At 41.6% G+C, this 22331-nt stretch overlaps 1 protein-coding gene across 1 annotated transcript in view; it reads right to left on the bottom strand.

Moving 5' to 3' along the window:
* The window catches only part of helz (helicase with zinc finger), a gene marked incomplete at its 5' end in the record, with an annotated part of 87525 nt that overhangs the window by 50790 nt on the left and 14404 nt on the right, over window positions 1-22331 (bottom strand). The window contains 6 exons of the mRNA XM_079998585.1: window positions 2063-2242; window positions 5823-5953; window positions 8516-8722; window positions 10840-10966; window positions 19754-20024; window positions 20700-20849. Coding sequence (XP_079854711.1) covers window positions 2063-2242; window positions 5823-5953; window positions 8516-8722; window positions 10840-10966; window positions 19754-20024; window positions 20700-20849 — 1066 coding nt within the window. The remainder of the gene's footprint in view (window positions 1-2062; window positions 2243-5822; window positions 5954-8515; window positions 8723-10839; window positions 10967-19753; window positions 20025-20699; window positions 20850-22331) is intronic.

Here is a 22331-nt window from a genome sequence, read left to right as displayed (position 1 = left end):
CAAACATGGTCGCCATATTAGAGAGGTAAATATCAGCGGGTCAACAAATGCAGTGTGCGCTGGGGGTGTGGGCCCATCTGTGGAGTATACTTCGGCTCACCCGGCTCCCAACCAACTTTCATGAAATTTGGACGGAGTTGGGGAAGCTGCAGGGGCTACGCGGTTCGCTATGCCACCTTCCTCAACACACAGCTCCTGACCACCTGGCACTAGGGCTGTAGGAATGAAATACAAAAAGAATTTGAATATATATATATATATATTTTTTTTTTTAAATACTCAAATTCTGAAATTGTCATTTATTTTTATAATTAAATAATTGATTATAAATGTCTTGGATAACTTTAGCGAATCAATTCACATGTGATGAGTAATGAAGTTCGGGGATTTTTCAGAAGTGCTCTGCTATCTGCTCCACGGCAGCTGGAAATGGAGTAAATGAAATACATCTACTGTAAATTGCCTTTTACTATAGCGTTCCCCTCTGGGGAAAAATAGCATCTGTAACTTAAAAGTAGTGTAATAAGTAACTTATTGCATATTAATCTAAAGTCTAGTTTTGATAAAGCTCACCCATAAAAAGGAAATAAGTTTGTTCTTCTTCAGCACGAAGGCTGCTAGTATACCCGCAGCGAAACAAAACATTATTTTTCATCAAGTCCTTTCTTCAAAGATAGGCCCAATATCCTCTGGAAGGAGATTATGGAGCCAGATACAGTCTTAATCTTGAAACAATCGTAAATGTATTTAGCTCAGGCTCAATACCCCTGTGGACAGGAGGGCCAACAATTTAGTTCGTGCATACAGCTTCAGACCTCTGCTACGTTCTCTCTCTCTGGCCATTCGTATCTGCCTTTATCTTCTCCTAATATTATCAATGCCGAGTGGAAAGGGCCGCAAGAACTACCATCAAAACAACCCAAAACATCCATGGAATCATTTTTCAAAGAGAACCAGGAACTGAAAAGTTATTTTGTACCCTTTGGTAGGCAAAATAAAATGTAATATCTCGGGAACTGGGGCGGCCGGTTCTGCTCTGATGAGGGATGAGCATAGGAGGGACGCCGACAGCGCTTGACTGTGGTCTGTGTGGCCTCGGTTAATCTCTGTGTTATAAAGATGACAAAGTCCAGTGAGGGTGGGGGCGGGGGTCACCAGGTTTTAAAATATCTATAATTCATCCCTAATCATTGAATATTAAACACCTTCAGCGGGAGAAATGAAGAATGAATATTGCATTCTTACACATTTTTCAGACCCGGCTTAAAAAAAGAAAAAGATTTTAAAAAGAAACAAGTTGTGTAGGGGGCCCCGGTTTAGCATTCATTTTTGATGAGAACACTGGAACCATGTACGTGCTTCCGTCTCATCTCTCCCTCTTCTTCTTAAACAACACAAGTGAATTTCTCGGTGGAGGGTGGGGCAGGTGCGCAGGACAATAGGATCACTCAATGTTGATTGAATGCAATATTTAAGGGATGGCTGACAATATGATTAATATTGATATGTAAAGCCTATATTTCACTCCACATGCGACTACGGTGGTATTTTATTGAAGAGGAAAATGGATGCATAACCTCTGAACGATATTACACATTTTTCTGAAGGATTCTGAGATTGAAAGCATAGAATTGAATCAATATATCATTTGTTTTTTTTCCACCAGCCATACAGAACACACGCACGCACACATTACATCTTTTTTTCCTAACATTAAATTTAAACCTGAAAGGTGCCATTGCCCTGGAGCTACAAAAGAGTGCCCCCCCCCCCCCCCAAACACACACACTTAACATTCTCAACCCGAAAATAGTTCAAAGTTTAAAAATAAAACCTGATATTTCAGACTTAGTATCGTGAAAAAAAGTTGGATCACATACACAACATTGTGGATGACAATAATACTGTGTGTTTCACAAGGATACCACTGGTAAGGTGGTTGACAAAAGCACACACACACACACACACACACACACACACACACACACACACACACACACACACACACACACACACACACACACACACACACACACACACACACACACACACACACACACACCTGCTGTGCTGCTGGCGGAGGATGTGTTTGACGGCCTGTGCCAGGGTGAAGGTCTTGCCGGTGCCGTAGGGTCCGATGATGAGGACGGGGGGCAGGGGGATGGAGAGGGGGGTGGTGATGGCCAAGATGGCCTCCTTCTGCTTGGCGTTCAGCCGGGGGTCCAGCAGCTCGTCCCACTGCCTGCAGGGGAGGGGGGTAAATACCCCCCCACAAAAGAAAACAAAAGCAAACAACGTTATAAGTCCACGGGGTGTGAGAGACAGATTGTGACACTCTGACGCAATCTCTAGCAGCCTCTGCCCACCCCATCGCTTTGACCATGAAGCCTATAGCTCAAATGAGATGGATGTGTGTGTGTGTGTGTGTATTTGGGTCATATTTGATTGACACATGAACATAGTACCGCGGTTGTGTTCCATGAGTGTATAATTGGCCAAGTCCTGTTTACCAGAGGTCAATTATACAGACTGTAAATGTACATATTGTACAATACAACTGGATGAACGTCCAATAAAGTTTACAGTATATTCATAGGATTCAAGTGTCTTATGAAGGGAGCCGTTGTATGTGTGTGTGTGTGTGTGTGTGTGTGTGTGTGTGTGTGTGTGTGTGTGTGTGTGTGTGTGTGTGTGTGTGTGTGTGTGTGTGTGTGTGTGTGTGTGTGAGCGTGTGTCTGAGACATTACTGTCCTCATGTGGGAGAAGACATTAACCCAAAGCTGTGAATCTAAACAAGACACACTGGGTATTGCTTTCAAGGCCAGGCTGGACTTGGAAGAAGACAATCAAGGTCTAAGCCTCCGAACTGTATTTCACCTTTTCGGGTAAAACCAAAGGTCAGAAAAATGACACCAATCACGAACGCCTTGTCGCAGAAACGTCACGTTTCTCCCGCAGCAGAAAGCCGAAACCTAATCCCAACCAGCATTAAACATTTTCCTGCCCGCAGTACTTTCATTTGTAAACCCCTGCGTGCCTGGGATGAGTGATGCATTCAAAAGTTGAGCCCATATTTTGTAACCGCTGCACAATAACATCAACATGACAAATTTGAATGGGTGCCTCGCGTTATTACCCCTGTGCATGAGAGGCACAGGTACTGGGCAATTACAGGCACAGACAGACATGATTGTTTTGCCGCAAATTAGGGAGCCAAACAATGATCTGTACGTGGACATGGAGCAGTGGCCTAAGTTGGTGTTTTGGGGCCCTCCAGGGAAAAACACCAACCAATTATCAGAATCGCTTGTATTTCGCCAGGTACATTTGCATATACGAGGAATTACTTCTGGTGAGGTTTAGTGCATTCCAGTCCGGACTATAGCATAAAAAAAAATTCAGTCTGAGAAAGAGGGGAATAAAAATATAATAAAATAGGATAAAAACAAAAGTTTTTACATGACAAACTACAGGCTTTAGGTGAAATACAGCATGTGATCTGGGAATTGGTTAACTGAAACCATGAGTTCCTTCACTAAAACAGACATATATATATCCCATTGGGCTTTGGTTGAATCAAAACATTTGCTGTGGTTACAAAACTACCTACAACATGTCATATTTTGGACCATAAAACAATTTACAATTACAGAAGTAAAAAGGTTCCTTGTGAAAAGAAAAAAATTGTGTGTTTTGAAAAAAAAAAAAAAAAAAAAAAAAAAAAAAAACGCTGAGAGAAAACTAGCTAAATTAGCTATCAAATTGCCAATTGCAACTGTGTGGGAACTGTACATAGTAAGGTTGCCGTGGTTATCGGTTTTCAGGCAAACACTGATTACATTGTTTTCCCACCGCCCCTACCGCCGTTTTGCTTTTTTTTTTAAAGAAATAAAACCCACTTAGATCATTTTTGCGTATCAGCGCTGACATTCATCAAATAAAAAAACCCTCTAATTTGTAAAATACTAAGCGTGTTATCAATACTTAGTCGGACGCTAAAAAGCAAAGTGGCTGCTTCTTTGGCGCACAGCAGTCAAAGCAAAGTCGGCAGAGTGAGATTTCACTCATCACGGGAGGAGAGGCGAGAAAGAAGGCTCGAGACCTTGGATCGGGTCCAGATCAGGACCTGTGCCCCTCCATGCGCCTGTGCATAATGGGCTGTCATTTCTTTAAGCAAAACATTGTGGGAAAATCTGATGCTCGGCGGTGTAGTCTGTTTGAGTTTTATGTCCATTGGTGCTTCTGAAAGTTGAACCGATGTTTCAATAACCATAAAGTGGTATTCCCTTGTGAAAATGATTTCACTGAACTGCAACTTTAGTTGAGCCTGTGTTCTGTATCCACAGAGCTCATCTTATGCTTTAAACTCCAAAATTCAAGGACATCACCTTTTCTAAAAATTTGACCATTAGTATAATGGTTACTTTCTCTATTAAATGCATTTTGCTGATTTGATTTTTTTCAAATTTCTTTTATTAGCTTATTCTTACCTTGTTTTTAATGAAACGTTCTTGTTTTAACTCTTAACTTTTCTTCTTTGTATTAAATCACAAACTGACTCATTTGTTTAAACTTGTTACTTGAAAAAGTCAGAGACCAAAACCACCACCACCCATGGGGCTCGAGGTTTCCTCAAACACCGCCACTTCCACCTGAATTCCAATTAAAACTTGAAGCTTGCATCCATCATATCTCAGAGCCCTGATAACACGGGGGATTTTGAATCGGAGGGGGGGTGGGATTATGTTTGATTTTGGTTCTCATCAATAAAGACTAGCACCTCGCATCTCAACACCTGTCCAACTGTAGCAGGTTGAGGCGTTTGGCTGAAAGGATCCGGTGGGGGGGCTAAGTCAGCAATGCCGGACGGATTTCGACAACTAACTGAACGTCGGAGGGTTTCCTCACTCGCGATTAAGTAAGCAGCGAGGATGACAAAACATTTTTAAAGAGGATTTGGGGGTATTAAGGATCCACGATCGTGAGCGCCCACACACACTCCAGGGAGGCTCCTCATGAGGCGGTTAAAACTTAGGGAAATTGAACACACACACACACACACACACACACACACACACACACACACACACACACACACACACACACACACACACACACACACACACACACACACACACACACACACACTTTTGTTTCAGACAAATTAAATAATTCACGTGATTTACGTTTGGGTTCAATTAATTGGATGAGCACTAACTATCATTTTGTACCTTATGAAATTACCTGACTTTTACCTTTTAAACCACTTGACTAGATTGATGGTTTAAATAATGGATACAAAAACAATCATTGTGAAATAATGATTATGCATCGGCTTTACAACCGTTTTAGGGCATTGAAATGTGATCCGCCAGGGAACAGGAGTTGACAATTCATCTCTTAAATCCATATCCGAGCTGTCAAGAGGCAGAGTAAACGACCAGCAAGAGGATTTAGATTGTTCATTATGTTGTATTCATTTGATGATTTTGTTTCTGGTGTGAACCTTTGACTCTCTTTCGACTCACACGCTGCAACGTGTCAAAGCCATCATCTCCTAAATCTGGGAACTAAAACAACAAGAGCCAAAACTTGAGTATATAGTACACAGAACACACAGAGAACTGACGACCTGTTTCAATGTGAATGCTCAATGTTGTTATCCTTTGATGCTGCGGGTGTCTATCCTTTATTATGTACGCCGTTTTCTTGGCCAGGGCCCCTTGAAAAGGAGATTCAATCCCCTGCGGCTACCGGGATTAACTAAAGATAAAAAATAAAAACAAACTCAAATAAAAGCCGACACGAGGCCCCTCCCGTACCTGTTAGGGCTCCAGGGGATGGTGGGCGTGAGGCTGGCGTCGGGGAAGAGGATGGTGTTGTCTTTGATACGGTCCAGGGCGTAGTGCATCTCACACAGGGGCAGTCTGTTCAGCTGGAACTGGAGCTCCACCTAAAACACAGGAATCCTCCGTCAGTTTAGGAAACGCGTCACTCAATCAGTCAGTTTGCTTTTAGGCCCCCCCATCATTAAAACACAAATTAGAAATTAGGACAGGGTTTTTACCACAAAAGTTGTTAGCCCTGGTGGCATGTACGAGGGCCAGCGGGGCCCTCGTACATGCCACTTTTTTTGTTCGTTCGATAAGTACATTGAGCAAAATAAAATACATCTAAAATAAAAACACAATGTTTTTATTTGCTTTATTTAGGGGAATGGGACACGCGATCACTCTCTCTCCAATGTCTCCATTACGCATGGAGAGGAAGACGGGGTTGCAAATTGCACCCCGATCACTCCCTCAGAGGGAGAGTACACAAAACGTACTTGTGTTTTTGATCAATGATATATTTTTTTCGATGGCTTCAATGCTTGGTCAGAATGACAGATGAACAAATCCGGGGCTATTTTCTTATTTTTGTTAAAAAAATTAAAAAAATGTATCACTGCTATTTTTGAGATGTTTTGTGAATTAACCCCATTTGTCCTTCATTACTTTTCATATACTTTTCACATGTTAACAAATAACTGACAAGTTTGTATGAACGGGACGCTATCTGTAGTGAAAACTTTTTTGACCTGCCTCTTGCATCTGATTGGCTAAATGACCGTGATGTGACTGACGAGTGCTGCTGCTGTTTGGCTCTCGACCAAAAGAAGGTGAGTCGCTGGGAACGGAAAGTGGCAGCGCATCATAGAGAAGAATAGAGGGTTTAAAGCAGCGTGCTCCAAATTATGTTTAGTCAAGGCGAGTGTGGCAGTTTCAGAGCCCTGGAGGGTGGATATTTCAATCGGCAGCTCAGGCATGGCACCGAACTATGTGTTGCAATTCGGTCCGCTAGATGCTATATCGTATAGGAACCGGTACCATAGTGTTACCAGGTTCGGTACCCAGCCCAACTGGATGTTTAAAACAACCCGTCCATGACAATGTTTTGTTTCAGAGTGTGCACAGAGCACAGGCATTTCACAGACAGGTCCATTGTCAATTTGTTTGTGAGAGAGAGCGAGAGCGGGGCAATCAAATGCGCTGCGTACAGCTCTACAATTAAATAAGATTTTACACATTTTAAATAACAAAAGAATATATCAATGTGGGGGTCAATGTTGATAAATCAATGTATGGGAAACGCTGCTTCACGTTAACCAATGTCGCTGGTGAGCTTTCCAACAATTATACCTAGGTTTTCAACCGAGCCTGTAACTAAGCATGAAGCACTGTAACTAATTTAAAAAACAATTAAAAAAAAAAAACAATGCTTAGGCCTGGCGGCAGGCCGGGCTTGCATTAAAGGGTCAGGTGAGGTCCAACTGCAACTCCAGGAGAAAGTGAGGAAAGAGAAGAGAATTGTACAAGTTTAGTCGATTCGGTGAAGAATGCTATGAATACTAAATGGACAACAATCCATCTGATCAGTCAATCAATCCCATTTGACCAGGCATGTTTTCATGTGGGACCTCAAAGTGGCATACTGCACCATTTTTAGGTTGTATATGTAGTCAGTAGACATTTTACACATTATTACACATAAATAGGCTATTTTGAAATCACCCTACCAACAAAATGGTAAAGACAGGCCATTTTCTCTCTGCCGTCAATGGGGCTTGCTGCTGTCAAACAGCTGATGCCTGGATGACGCTCCTCCGAATGGGGGAGGATTTCTCAGAATGAGCAGCAAAAGGGTGTGACCACACCAAAACATCTCACACAAGTGCACACAAACAGAGGCATTAGTAGCCGCGCGCACGCGCGCGCGCACCCCCCAGCCCCCCCGACCCGGGGGGGGTTTGCCTTCTGCCAGTGTGTAACCTTTTGTTAAAGTGATAATCAATATGTGAACCTTTGCTCCTGAAAGTTTACCACCAGCTATAAATTAGAGGGTGGAAATGAGGCTGCGGTCACATCCTGAATCCCATTTCTGAATAAGGTGGAAGAACAGACAGAGCTGATGTTCGAATGGAAGAGGAGCACAAGATGGGAGTGTGTCATTTAAGAGAAGGGTGCATATGTGATTGTGTCCGGGGACGGACGGCCTGTATAGATTCGATTAGATATAGATAATATTACTGCTTCTTTCAGGAATTAATCTTAAATAATCATTGTAGAAAATATTAATGACAACAAGAGTGATTTCTCTCTCTCAAAGTGCTTGACATTAATAGAAGGAAACCAAACAGTAATGAAAAAGGAAAAAAGCAAAGGGCATTTAATAAAAATAAGAAAATATTCTACTCCATTTCAGTTTTGGGTCATCAATTTAGACCTTGAAGGATCAGAATGATTCCTAAGCAGATGGTTTTCAATCATGTCTCCTGAATTATTGGTCTCAAATTATTAATCTAGAACTATACCAAGCAATTCTGAAAGAATTCTCAAAATAATCCTTTTAATAGGGCTTATGGCCCTTTGATATGGAATCACTATCATACCTCAGTGAGTGATTTCTATTGACTTATTGCCCATGATTCATCCAATTCTTGCCTGACTGTCGGGCTTTCCGCGACCCTCCGTACCTGTAGTTCCCTGTCTGGCAGCAGTCCCAGCTCGTCACAGCAGTCCTTGCAGATCCTTAGGAAGATGTACTCCTTGGTCTTCTCCTCGATCACGGCCTCGTGGACGCGCTCTTTGACCCCCGGCTGGCTGGTGTTCCACTCCCGGCCCAGAGGCAGCAGCAGCACCGAGTTCACCTTAGTCATCACCAGCCTACCGGCCAGAGTGTCCTGCGGTGGGCGGGAGAAGCAGGTGTCATTTCAAAGTTCTCCAGAGTAGAACGTGCGTGTAAACCGCAAGAAATCATTATCTGCTGTGCATCCCGGTACACTACCCCTAAAATATTTTTTCCTGAATTAAATAATTGTTGAAAGGTGAGAGGGCTGTCTACAGGGTGTTTACAGGTATTAAATGTAATACCTTTTGTGAAAAATCTTAATAGAATTTATGTAATACATTTCTACAGGTAAGTACCCTTATAAAGGCAAGATAATATATATGGTACAGGGCAGAGGTAAATATCAGATACAAAGGCAAGTATTTAGCTCAGATTTGGGCTTAGGCTTTTATAATAGAAATGGTAACGTGAGTAAGAAATTACTTAATTTTGATTTAAAAAAGAAATGTATGGATAAGCAAAGAGACTGGAGACTAAAAATACTTTTAAAAGAGCCTTTAAAGGGCCTTATATTTGTAAAACTGAATTTTAGACATTTAAGGACTTTTTTATGCACCTGTAGAAAACTTGTGTTTGGGCTGCACGGTTATGGCAAAAAATATTTATCCATTTTGGGGAACACAATTATTTTATTGCACTTTGTAACTCAACGGAAAACTGCCTTCACAATAATAATATATTTTATCAACCTATAAATAAATAAACTCAAAAGTAAAAATCTTTGAATCAAAATAGGACTTTCTTCACATGAATTCAGTATTAAGGCTATATATAAATTACATTTTACAAAGAAAAAACACTAAAAGAATGCTACCTCATGGCACCAAATAAAAATAATTTATCCCAAACGGGAAGGTCAGTTACATTACACCTGCAGGTAATTTGCAAGAAAAAAAAAAAAACAAAAAAAAAAAAAAAACCATCCTTTCTGGGCGCCGGAGTTGTATTGAACTCTGTTTCCCCGTCGAGAACTGTTTACCCTAGCTCCACCCTTTTGAACAGTACAGGAATCATGTGTTCACAAAATATATCTGATGGTTTTCTGCCCCAACAAGTACAGGTTCACCACAATATACCTTTGTTTTAAAACCACCTCCATTATGGCAGGGAAAACGCATCTTAACAGCTGAGAATGTTACTGTCAGATAGTGTTCCCCCTGTGTTCAATAAGAAAGGACGCTCACACATCTGTCAAATTCATGCTGCTGACTTGTTTCCCCACAAAATGTAAGTCCTGTGATTTCCAACCTGATATCACTAAATTTGTCCATAATAGCACGGGAAACGCCAGGATTTCCTTACAATTTGACATTTTCATTCAACACTTTAAATCAAAATAACTACTGTGCGACAATTATTTTACATTTTATATTTATTGAAGACTGATAATTCGTAAAACGAAGTGTAGAGCATTGGTGTGTGCGTAAATGTTGACTCCAATATGCATCTCCGCTGCGCTGTGTTTCCTGTGTGTGTGTGTGTGTGTGTGTGTGTGTGTGTGTGTGCGCGCGCTCCACTGAGCCTGTAGCGGGCTTCCACTGGCGCACGGATTATTTACTTTGCCACATGGATAATTTAGATCAGACGAAAAACAAGGGCAAATTGCACTCCGCTTGCAAAACTTTATGGCCATGTTTGTGCTGTGATATCATTAGCACAATATATTTTGTGAATTGAAAAAAAAAAATCGCCCTGGGCCACAATCAATTAATTGTGGGGGCAAATATCGACATCACGATTCATATACAATTAATTGTGCAGCCCTTACTTGTGTCTATCTTCAAAAAGCAAAAAAGAGATTATGTGTTCCGGCTTTAAAGAAAAGGATGTCTTCTTTGGTTGTGACAGCTAAAAAAAAAAACAGGTGGCTACAGGCTCCTACTGGACACACTCAAGTGACTCCTATCCCAGAGTCGTGAGGCATCTTGCTGCAAATTTAAGGCAAGAAAAAATGGACCGCACAACCAATAAACCATACATGAAACCCAGATTCAATTATCTAGACAAGCACAACAGCCAACACATGCGACCCACTCAATATCACCAAGGCACAACACAACTCCAGCGGAAATCGGAAGCAGGGATCTGCAATGAACACACTGAAGCCAAAGACTCATTAAATGGATGGGGGAGGGTTAAGTGGGATTGAGTTGGGGTGCGGCTTGTTACCTCGGACAGAGTCTCTGTGAGCTTGAAGCGGGCGAAGAGCTGTCCGTTCTGGGCATACTTGGCTCCGCCCGATATGCCCGTCAACATGAAGCTGGTGACCAGCTGAAGGTTAACTTTGATGTTGAACCTAGTGGGCACAAAAAAACACACTGGCATTAAGTGAAGATTTTTGTCTTTATCTTTCATCCGCTTCTCACTTCCCTGTGTGGAGGGGGCAGACGGATAGACAGAAATTAGAACAGATACTAGATGGAAATAATGGAGAAACACGATATAGCACTTACTACTATAAAGCACCATTACTAATTGCTTAATATTCAAATAAGAGAATCAAATATATAAACTAATAGGATATGAGGAAAAAGAAGGGGATAAAGGTAAAGACCAAGAGGTAAAATAAATAAAAGTGAGGGTGCAGCTTTACCCTCACCCCATTAGATTTGACCCTCAGCTATAATTACACATGTTAAAGTGGAAATCTGTGAGATTGTCTGTGTTGGGTAGATTACAGTCCTAACCCTAAATCCCAGAATTCCATATAAAAAATTGTTTCGGTAACAATTTTTCCCCCAACATTCTTCTCTCTAATGTATTTTGATCAGAACAAAAAAATCTTACAGATTACCACTTTAGCATGGTAAATCTTGATTTGACCCAGAGGTATGCTGCCACAACATACAGTGCCTTTGAATTATCTAAAGAGCTCTATGAGAAAAACATTTTCTTTTTCTCAAGCTGCTTTCACACATGTAGCACACAACCGGAGATTGTCCGCGTCCGCATTTACACTGCCTGGAAATACTTGTTTTGTTAGGTTTAGGTGAGGGGCGGAGCCTGGGTAGAGCATGCAAGGCAGGAAGTAACACAATAACGCATGACGCTGCCAAGTTTCAGCACACCCAAGATGGCGGACGAGGCTATTATTTGGACTTGTGCACAATATAAACTAAAGAGTGGAAAGGAATATAAAGGAAACCGAAAGGGAGTACGAAGCAGCTAAGCTGCTCAATGCACTCAGATCAACACAAAGGTAAATGACCCTTCTTCACCCACGGCAAGTGGACGTGTTAATGAGGTCACCAGTCACATGGCGTCACCACGCGACACATCCACTTGCCCGCTGTGAATGCACCAGACAATTACCTGCTCTGTTCACACATGCCCCTCAATCAGACATTACGCAGACATTGTACGAGGGTGCTGGCGGTGGAAAGTCTGGTTAACGTCCGGTCCAACTGATTTGGACATTTGCATTCACACATACAGCTCCTTCGGGTAATGTCAGGATAATTTCAGGGTTGCAGTGCATGTGTGAAAGCAGCTTTAGATGATCGAAGAGAAGTGCTTTCCCCAAAGTTTTAGAACCAAACATTTGCTTTCCCCAAAGTTTTAGAACCAAACATTTGAGTCGTGGAAGGCTAAAACTGGCAGCCGAGTAGTTGGAGTCAAACCGCAAATTTTCCACAGTTCACTTCACTACAGTTCACTTCTGTGAAAATGAACTGTGTACTGTATCACTGAAGCAGAGCTTTGGGGTGGGAGGGGGCGAACCAAAGCCCAAGCCACAGGTGCCAGAGCTCAGTTTGTGCCTTCTCGTAATTTAAAGAAAAAGTGCACTCTGATTCAATGAGATATGATTGTGGCAGTTTCTTCTAACCCCCGCCACCCAAGTGGCCTTTCAGGGACCACTGGCACAGAGACACAGAAGACGGGAGGTTATAAACACCAGTTTATTGTAGAGAGTGGGCTAGTTGGAATTAGCAAGGAGCAGATGGACATGTGTCATGACAAGGGCTCCTCTCCTGAGTGAGTGTGGGGACGGGGGTTTTACCTGCTGCTCGTTCGACCAACCAGCGAGCAACAGGTACACAGCCACTCTGACACCAATCACCTAGATCCAGGTCAGGTGTGGCTACGCAAACCACACCACAATGATATTTTACAATATGTCCACTTGATTTGTCCACTTGAGAGGGAAGAACAGCAATTTGCATCTTGTGAGAAGTGCCACTAGGAACCAGTACGCGCTCAATAAGAGTAGTTAACGTTATGAATATGATTTAGATTGTGATATCAAAGATAAGATAATAATGTTAAACAGAACATGATGCTGTGATATGATGAGTAGTATGAGGTAAAATTATTTTATTATCAAATTAGATTTTGTCTGATTAGAGAAGAACATACAGAGCAGACATGGACGTGGTGGGTGGAAAAGAGACTCACTTGCAGTTGTGTAGAAAAGTAAGTCTCTTTTCAGTGAGCCGGATAATCCAGCTCACTGAAAAGAGGCAGCTCTCACGGCTCCCAAGCATTTATTTTAAAAATAAAATTGTATGAATATTATAATATATAAATATATAATATATATATTTTTTTTATATTTATTCCACCTCAAAAAATAACATTATTTATAATGATTTGATTGGACTCAAAGTTACTTATTCAGAAACAAGAGTTTTCTTTACAAATCAAGACTTGATAGGGTTAGTGCTGAAAAAAAAATAAATGAATGAAAAAGATACATATGTTTAAATCAAAGACAATATTGAGGGTAGCAGACTTCTCTAGAGCAACTTGTGACTGTACCTCACTTAATTCTGAACCGATTTTCATGAAATTTAGTTTGTTATAAACGTGAGAAATTAAACATGATATTGGTTTCTGTCAATGGAATTGAATTCAGCTATTGGGGATGGATCTAATGATATTTTTTTAATTCACTACCATGTTTAAAGAAGAAGGTATCATGTGTGCCTCATATTGTACTTTAATTTAATAATTGAGTATTGAATGTTTCATATATTTTAAGATTATATTTAAACATTTGACTTCTTGAAGTTGTTTCCATTTAAGACTATGGGCAAAAGTTCCTTGCTTTGTGTTGTACAGAATATATGGAAAGCAACATTATGTTTGTCTCCCTTTTATTTTATGCCGATCCGAAAAATTATCTGATCCATGACTCAAAACCGTGATATGCTCCGAATCACGAGTATAGTGATCCATTGCACCCCGAACTCCGACTATATTTATTCTTGGCCATGTGTTGCGAAAAAATGCAGATCGCACTTGGGAAAATGTTTCACTTAGGTCCTAAATTGATTCAGACGAGTTGGAAGTGATGAAACAGGAAGAAATACAGGGAGTGGACAGTGATGGTTGACTGACGTATGGTAACCAAGTGTCGTTCAAAGTTCATTGAAAAAGTGAATTTGGAGGCTTGGTAACTGATGGCAAACCCTCACTATATACAGAAACTTTGCATCTATTTCCAAAGGAAACTAATTAAGAGAGCAAGGGAGAATACATGTGTGGCAGAAAGCTATTTAATTGGCTGAAAGTGTTAAAACTTTAGGATGTGATTTAGGATTTTCCTGGACTGGTGATTGTTAAATACTATTGTTTCATTGTCCTTTGGCAGGATTGTAACGTGAAATGAAGACATTGTCCTATTGTTATATCCACAATTTTGAGGTCAAAAATAACAAGTGGAAGCTATGAGCCAAATATTTGTCACAATCTAAGGACTACAATATTTGATGGATTACAGTTTTTCCTGCTATTAGGGCTGTGACAGTATGTTTTTTTCTTACCGCGGTGAAAAAGCAAGTGTCACCGCTGTATTGGGGTTAACCGACGGTGGGTTTTTAGTAGTTTCATTTGGAGATACAGGAACAGGGCATGGAGCCGTTCCTCTGTGAGCACTGCGCATTGAACAGCTAAATCCTTTGAGACTGACAAAATTCGGGTACAGCCCAAGAAATAATTAATAATTGATTGGACAAACAAAAAAAATCCCCCAATATGTTAATGGCATGTCCCTCGCGCATGGCGCAAAGATGAAGTAAAGAGCAGAGCACTGTTACTTTCACCACCAAAAAAATGATATACAAAAAAAATATATATACACTACCTCACAAAAAGTTAGGGATATTCGGCTTTTGGGTGAAATTTCAGGATGAACCTAAAATGCACTATAATCTTTACAGGTGATCTTAATTTGACCTTCTCTAAACTTTTGAATGCACATGTCCAACTGTTCAATGTTTCAGTACTTTTTGCACAACTTGCTGTTCTCTAACAAGGAGCCGAACGGCAAAATTCACAACAGGTGTTTGATCCATGAATCGACCAATACGTTTCCTGGTTCAATTAGAATTGGTATTTAAACAGTCCTCTTCATCATGCTGTTCACATTTTGACATCGTAAGACCAAGACGACACCTAACAATTAATCAACAGTACTTTGCCATTGTGAGGCTTCAAACAGGATGTTCTCAGAGGGAAGTGGCCACTGAGCTTAGAGTGTCACAGAGTGTCATCAGCAGGTTGCAACAGAGATACAGAGAGACTGGAGGAGCGACAGAAAGGCATAGAAGTGGACGTCTTTTGGCCACATCCCACACTGATGAGCGCTTCATTGTGAACAGTGCCTTGCGGAACCAGATGATGATGCCACTCAACTCTAGGCACATTTAAGGGAGGTGAGAGGCACCCAAGTGTCACGTCAGACCATTCAAAACCGTTTACATCAGCGTGGTCTGCGTGCTAGACGACCTGCAAGGGTACCTGACCACACCACCAGGCACAGGCATCATCGTCTTGCACGGGCCAGGGAGCATTTACGCTGGACGAGGGACCAGTGGCCTCAGTGCTGTTCTCTGATGAAAGTCGATTCACGTTGAGCAGAAATGATGGTCGCCAACGATGTTGGAGATGTCAAGGAGAGCGCTATGCATCAGCCACTGTTGTCACCAGATGAGCCTTTGGTGGTGGTGGTGTTACAGTGTGGGCAGGTGTGTCTAGTCAATACAGAACTGCCCTACACTTTGTGAATGGTACAGTGACAAGCCCATAGTACCTGAATAACATCATTAATCCAGTCATTGTGCCCCTGCATGAACAACACAGGCCTAATTTCCTCTTCATGGACAACAATGCTCCAGCTCATCGAGGTGGCATCATTAGGGAACGGCTGCTGGAGACTGAGGTACCTCAAATGGAGTGGCCTGCACTTTCTCCAGACCTGAATCCCATAGAAAACCTATGGGATCAGCTGAGTCGCCGTGTAGAGGCTTGTAACTCTGTACCCCAGAACCTCAATGACCTGAGGGCTGCCCTTCAAGAAGAGTGGGGTGCCAGGCCTCAGCAGACAATAAGTCGACTTGTGAACAGCATGAGACGTTGTCAAGCTGTAATTGATTCTCAAGGGCACATGACAAGTAACTGAGACATTGACATTTTTGTTGTGGTAAACCCACCACTGTTGTTGGCTTTTGTTTCAATCAATTGTTTGAGATGAGGAAATCACCATTGTATGCTTCTACTTAAATGCCCTGCTTTCATGATATAATATCACTGTAGCGTGAACTTTTTACATTTTCCATAAATTTCACCCAAAAGCCAAATATCCCTAACTTTTTGTGAGTAGTGTATATTATAATTTGCGGTAATGATCTCAACCCTGTGGTGACGTTCTTCAGTTACGTGACCGCGGTATTGAGGTAATCGTCACAGCCCAATCTGCTTACGTGACATGCACAATTAAATGTAATGAATTACGTATGGATTCATTTAACAAGGGATTCTGAATTAATGACCATGCACATCGTACCATGATTATCGCGATACTAAATTCTTCCATTTCACCCGGAAATCGACTGCTCGTGTGCGATTGTCATGTGTTATATGTACAATGAAAGAAACATATCTCATACAAAAATGAATGATGCTTTATTGATATCAACTGGCATTTAGGAAAATGGTATTTATGCTACTTTTGAAATAACTCAGTAAAGTCCCGCAGGTAGCTAAAGGGTTCTAGCTGCATTATTGTTCCAATTAAGAATTTATGACTCTAAATGCCATCTACCACCAGACACAGGGAGCCACGTTGAAGTGCAAATCATCGGACATGTGGGGAACATAAGCAGGACTGCCTTCTCTGGAATCTCTTCCCCAGAGATTCACGGGGGGGGGGGGTAACGAACCCCCACTGAGACCCTGGATCTGCTAACACTTCTCTTCATTCCCAAACAATAAAGGCATCGATAGGGACTGGATGATGAGGGGACCAAATGACTGTTTGTTGCCTCGGCCGAGTCAAATTCACTCTCTCTCCCTCTCTCCTTTGATCACAAAACCCCCCAACACAAGGCCTTTGTGTTTAACTATGGACAATCAGATCCGATGAGTAGTTCAAAAGTAGGATGCAAAACCACTCAAGGACCGAACAGGGTTAGTGGACCGAACACAGAACCACTCTTTTTACCCCCCCCCCCCCACCCCATTTCCCTCTGACCACCCCTATTTAGGCTGTCTCAGGACACGTCTGGAAGGAGAAGACCCACCTGGATAATTAGCCCAGGTCTGAATTAAGGTGAACAATGCCAAATCCGTCACTAATTGAAGTAACATTATTTCTTCAGATGTTTCTATGAAAAATGATCCAACTCTCATCACTGCACAAGGTAAATTGGTGAAGTTACACAACCTCATTGAAAATGTATACATTTGTCATGTAGTCATGCTGCCATATAGTAGCCAACATGTAGAAATCTCAGTAACCACCAAGATTACAATTTCTTTGTGTATTGTCCAACTACAGATAATGACCTAATGCCGTTTATTAGTCGTGTTTAAATTGTCCTAACAGTTAATTAGCCACGAATGTTAAATTAGTGAGAGAATGGTTTTGATGTTTAATTCATGTGTTTCTTCACTCTTTGTTTCTATCATGAGTTTGTTTAAAACCATTTATTGGTTTGAGCCTAGTGATGCATGGAGTTATGTGACCTCTGCACTTTTGCGACTCAAGCTGTGGCCCGGGCTTCCCTTGGCCACCCCCACATTACCCACACAAATACGGGGAGAATCGTGAATTGGAAGTGTGATGCTCTTTCAGCAGGATGCTGTGCCCTGCCACACTGCAAAATTTATTGGGGAATGGTTTGAAGAACATCACAAAGAGTTCAAGGGGTTGACTTGGCTCCAAATACCCCAGATCGCAATCCTATCAAGCATCTGTGGGATGATGGTTCCAGTGTGATTGGGAACAAAACAGTAGAAGCAGCATGGTGTATCCATGCCCGCACCCGCCCACCGGTCCTTCTGCAGCAGGTAGCGGATATGCTCCTCCGGTTTGGAGACCGGCTTGGGGCAGTGCTGGAGTCCCTCAGAGCGTGGGGTGGGGAGTCCCCACAGAGCGATCCCCACATTTAAAACATGTAATGGTCCCGCATGCCGGGAAAAAAGTCATTAACTTCTGATTTTGGATTCAAAATTGGATATGCAATGATCGAATGACACATGGATATTCCAGTCTATTTACGCACCAACATCCGGAACTTCAATGCACGTTGCATCGCGCAGGTAAAGGGGCGTAAATTAGCGTGTCGACCCAGTGCCGTATTTCCATCAGCCGATCGGAACTGGAGTCGATAAAAACCTGTGCCTATTGCAGAGTCATTTGTCCTGGGACTGAAACCCGGGTGTAACCTTTTCCACTAATGATGCCAGATGTTGGCGGGTGTTACCGGGTTTTTGGTGCGGTGGGAAAGGGGTATTACAGGACTTAAAGGATCTGCTGCTAGCACCTTCAGGTCTTGTAGTCCACACACACACACACACACACACACACACACACACACACACACACACACACACACACACACACACACACACACACACACACACACACACACACACACACACACACACACACACACACACACACACAATTCAAGCACTCCAAGCCAGCACCTCACAAACCTGGTAAGAACACTGTATAACAGCCTAGACGGATTACTTACTCACATGCGTATTGAGCAGCAGCACAGATGAAAGCAACATTTTCATAGTGAACAACTGAGTGTCTATGATGTAATCACCCTCGACAGAGTGAGACGGCTGTAAATGCCCCGAGGGGGGATAACAGACAGACAGGGGCTCGTTCCACTCCATCCATATCATTCCGCAGGAGGTGCAGGGTTTACGGGTTAGATTTAGATGGTAATGAGGGTCTCGCTTGCCATTAGGGCTAAGCCTGCTACTGCACCTTCCACCCGACGACCTGCATGTATCCAGTAATAACAATAATAAATGTTGAAAAAAACAAAAAAATAATAACGCCGAGCAAATCAAGATTCCAATCTAGAGAAAGAAATTACAAATTTCCTGGTCCGGGTATTCTCCTCTGAGTCACATGTATTATTAAATGCTACCTGCTGGAAGCCCTAAGCTGTGTGTGGAGTCAAGTCGCACACACACGCAGCTCTGGAAGTTCAAGTGTGACACCTTGTGGTGGGGTATTGTCTCACACAACTCTTTCCTAATGATGATGCAGTTCAGCTCATGCAATTTGAGTTGAGCTTCCTTGCTGAAATATTCAACCAGTGTGAGGGTGTGAGTAAGTAGTGGCCACGCAAATATGTGCCGATTTGCATCCACACTGATTCCCATTGGCATTAATATGAATGAATAGCTACAGTGTGCAAATTGCTCTCCATATTATTCAGAGCAAACAAACTTTCTATCAAATTTGTATTACCTAATTCACAGCAGAAATAGCTCAATAGCTCAGAAATAGAGAGATTAGATGGTTAAATGATGGGAATCAGCATGTTAGGCCTAGGTTGAAAAATAAAAAAATCTATCCTATAAGGACGGAAATGACGTTGTGCTGGTAAAGCCTTGTGTGTACATGCCTCGTAGGTAGATGTTGTGATCTGGGTCGCTCACACCATTGTTGAAAACAACAATATAATGAGTAGACAGTTTTAGACAACAATATAGAGGGACAAGCCGAGTTAAGGCTCCATACTATAGGCTATATGAGGACAGACAGACAAGGGATACATGGTATGGACACATAAGCACATTATGATGAAATGACCTGCAGCGATGCACTCACTTGCTGACTTCCTTGTACTGGGCGATCTCCTCTATGTAGAGCAGGTCGTGGAGGCGGGCTTGGTAGTTGTCTTTGGTCAAGGTCTTGTCCAGCACCGACTGGGTGAAGAGCTGGTCAGCTGACAGGGGGATCTGGTAGCGGGACAGCAGGCTGCGCTCCAGCTCAGCCATGGTCTCGTTGGGGCAGAACTCGACGATGGTCTTGCAAGACGAGTCCCAACGCTTGGCCGTGATGAGGAGCTGCTGCCTGGCAACCATCAGATGCTCCAGGTCTGGGCGGCGCCATGAGGGGTTGTGGTTTGCATGTAGTTTGGTCAGAGTACTCGACGTTAACTTTGCTACAATACTTGGATGAACATGTTCAACATTTTAACCCTATGATGTTTTGATTTCGTAACAAAATATTCTTCCAAGAAAATGTTTAGATCTTTCCTTTTAATACATTCCCCTCAGGTTTTATTAGCCTTTTGCATTGGATACACATTACCAAGAGTCCCACTTTTTCAAATTGAAGCTGGTATTGGTTATAAGGGACATACGGTATAGTTATATTTGAACATTTTTTAAATTGATATTTAACTTAGATTTGATGGTTCTGACAAAAGCAGGTGGATAAAAACGTAGGCAGTGATAAAGCTGGGAACGTTATACACTGCCGTGCCATTCAGTTTGATCCAGTCATTTTACTGTATTTTCTCTGAGCCGTTCCCAATTTGTAATCTGTGCTTTATTACCAATTTCGACTTCTTTATTTTCGTGAGATTATGTCGTTTGTATACTGTGTTTTGAAAAATGCAATGTCCAATTCAGTTGTAAAATCCCATACGATTGGGTTTCACAAATTTGTAGCACAACTGTGTTTGGCGGCCTTCGCCAATTCTAGCAATCTCCAAACACAGTAACAATAGCAGTCATATGTGCTGCATGTGCTGGGGTTCATCACATACCTTCGATGGAGGCGGCGTCCACCATAATGCGCTGCATCAGCACGGGCTCCGAGCCAAAGTCAAAAACAATCGTCTGCCTGAAGGTCCCAAAGATCTCGGTGTTGAACCCCACTGCCACCTTGTACACGCAGTGGTCCAGGCCATTGTCCGCTGCATTGAAACACAACTTCATTGTGAGTGCATTCCCACCAATAAATACATCTATGCATCAGGACAAGGAAGGATCGTTGGAAATAATACATCAAGAACCTGAATCAATTGCTAATTTAAATGAGCAGAAGTAGAATTGAGAGGTGTACTTTTTTGACATTCTGTACATCTGCACAGACATTACGCTCCAGTTCTTTAAAAAAAAAAAAAAGGATTGGATTAATATCCTCTACCGCAAAGAAGTGTATTCCACTAAAGTGCCCACAACAGAGCCTAAATGATATGTGAACATTGGAGCCGTTAATGTAGGGCTTAAAAAATTATGGCCTTCCTCAAAAGTACAAGAGATTTATTTGCACTGACTCACCCAGTTCTTACTGTTGTTAAGGTTTATTCAATTCATTCAACTTGGTTTATTGTCATTATTTTATGTCAAGTATATAAAACCTTTATGAATGCTGTTGAAATTAATTTGGCACAAACACAAAAGCGCACGTCTGGTTGAGCTCTTTGTCATCTTACACCGCTGTGACTCCCACACTTGAACACTATCAGTAATGGGTTTGTAGAAATGACTGACAGAAAACAATGACAACTGGGCAAGCAGAACATTAAATGGAAATTTAAAAAGCCTCAAACAACTTAATTGGTAGGCATGTGGCTAAACGGTTGACTAGGCATTTGTATGGATAAGTGTGGAGTATTTGTTTTTATATTACATTTAAACTTTATTTACACATTAAAAAATAGCAGAAAGCACATACATGCATTGTTTATTACGTGTTATTTATACACAGCGGCCATTCTGATTTGTTCTTATAGGACATGTTCCATTGAAATAATGACAAAATGCTTGTTACATTGTCCCCCCCCCTTTTCTCTCTGGTTCACTGCTAGCTTTATTTCATTAGTGATTGTATATGACCAGATTTTCTGTTGTTTATCATTATGTTTAGTGTATATTGTCATATGTTATTGTGTCAAGTGTATTTCCACATTTTCCATATATTGCCAGTTTTCTTCTTTTATTTTTATTACATTGATTTGTTATTTTTTTGCCATTTTTTGGTAAAGGCAATGCTGTTATGCTGTTGCAGACACTGCAATTTCCCTTCGGGGTTGAACACAGTATCTAGCTCATATTATTTTGGCTCTATTTTCACACACCCCAAATAAGCACTCAAATCTTGGCTTTTTGTAAACATTGCCTGACTATTATGGCTTATAATAATAGATCATAGTAATAATGGTTAATACCAAGTTGCGCACAGAGATAACATTTCAATGAGGAATTTTAAATCAGGGGAATCATAAATAGATTTTTATATGCGTGAATCTTCGTGCACCCCGATTGTACCCCATTCCCCCAAATAAAAAAAATAAAAATAAAAAACGGGTAAGTTTTTTTGTTTTTTTAAATGGTACTATTACTCTTAGCGATACTGCTTATTGATCCGGTACGTTAACGGAATTCTTATTGGT

This window comes from Zeus faber, assembly GCF_960531495.2.
Source record: "Zeus faber genome assembly, chromosome: 4".
In the NCBI taxonomy this organism is placed as follows: domain Eukaryota; kingdom Metazoa; phylum Chordata; class Actinopteri; order Zeiformes; family Zeidae; genus Zeus; species Zeus faber.
Note: the sequence above shows the minus strand (reverse complement) of the source record. Positions and strands in the feature narration are given on the sequence as shown.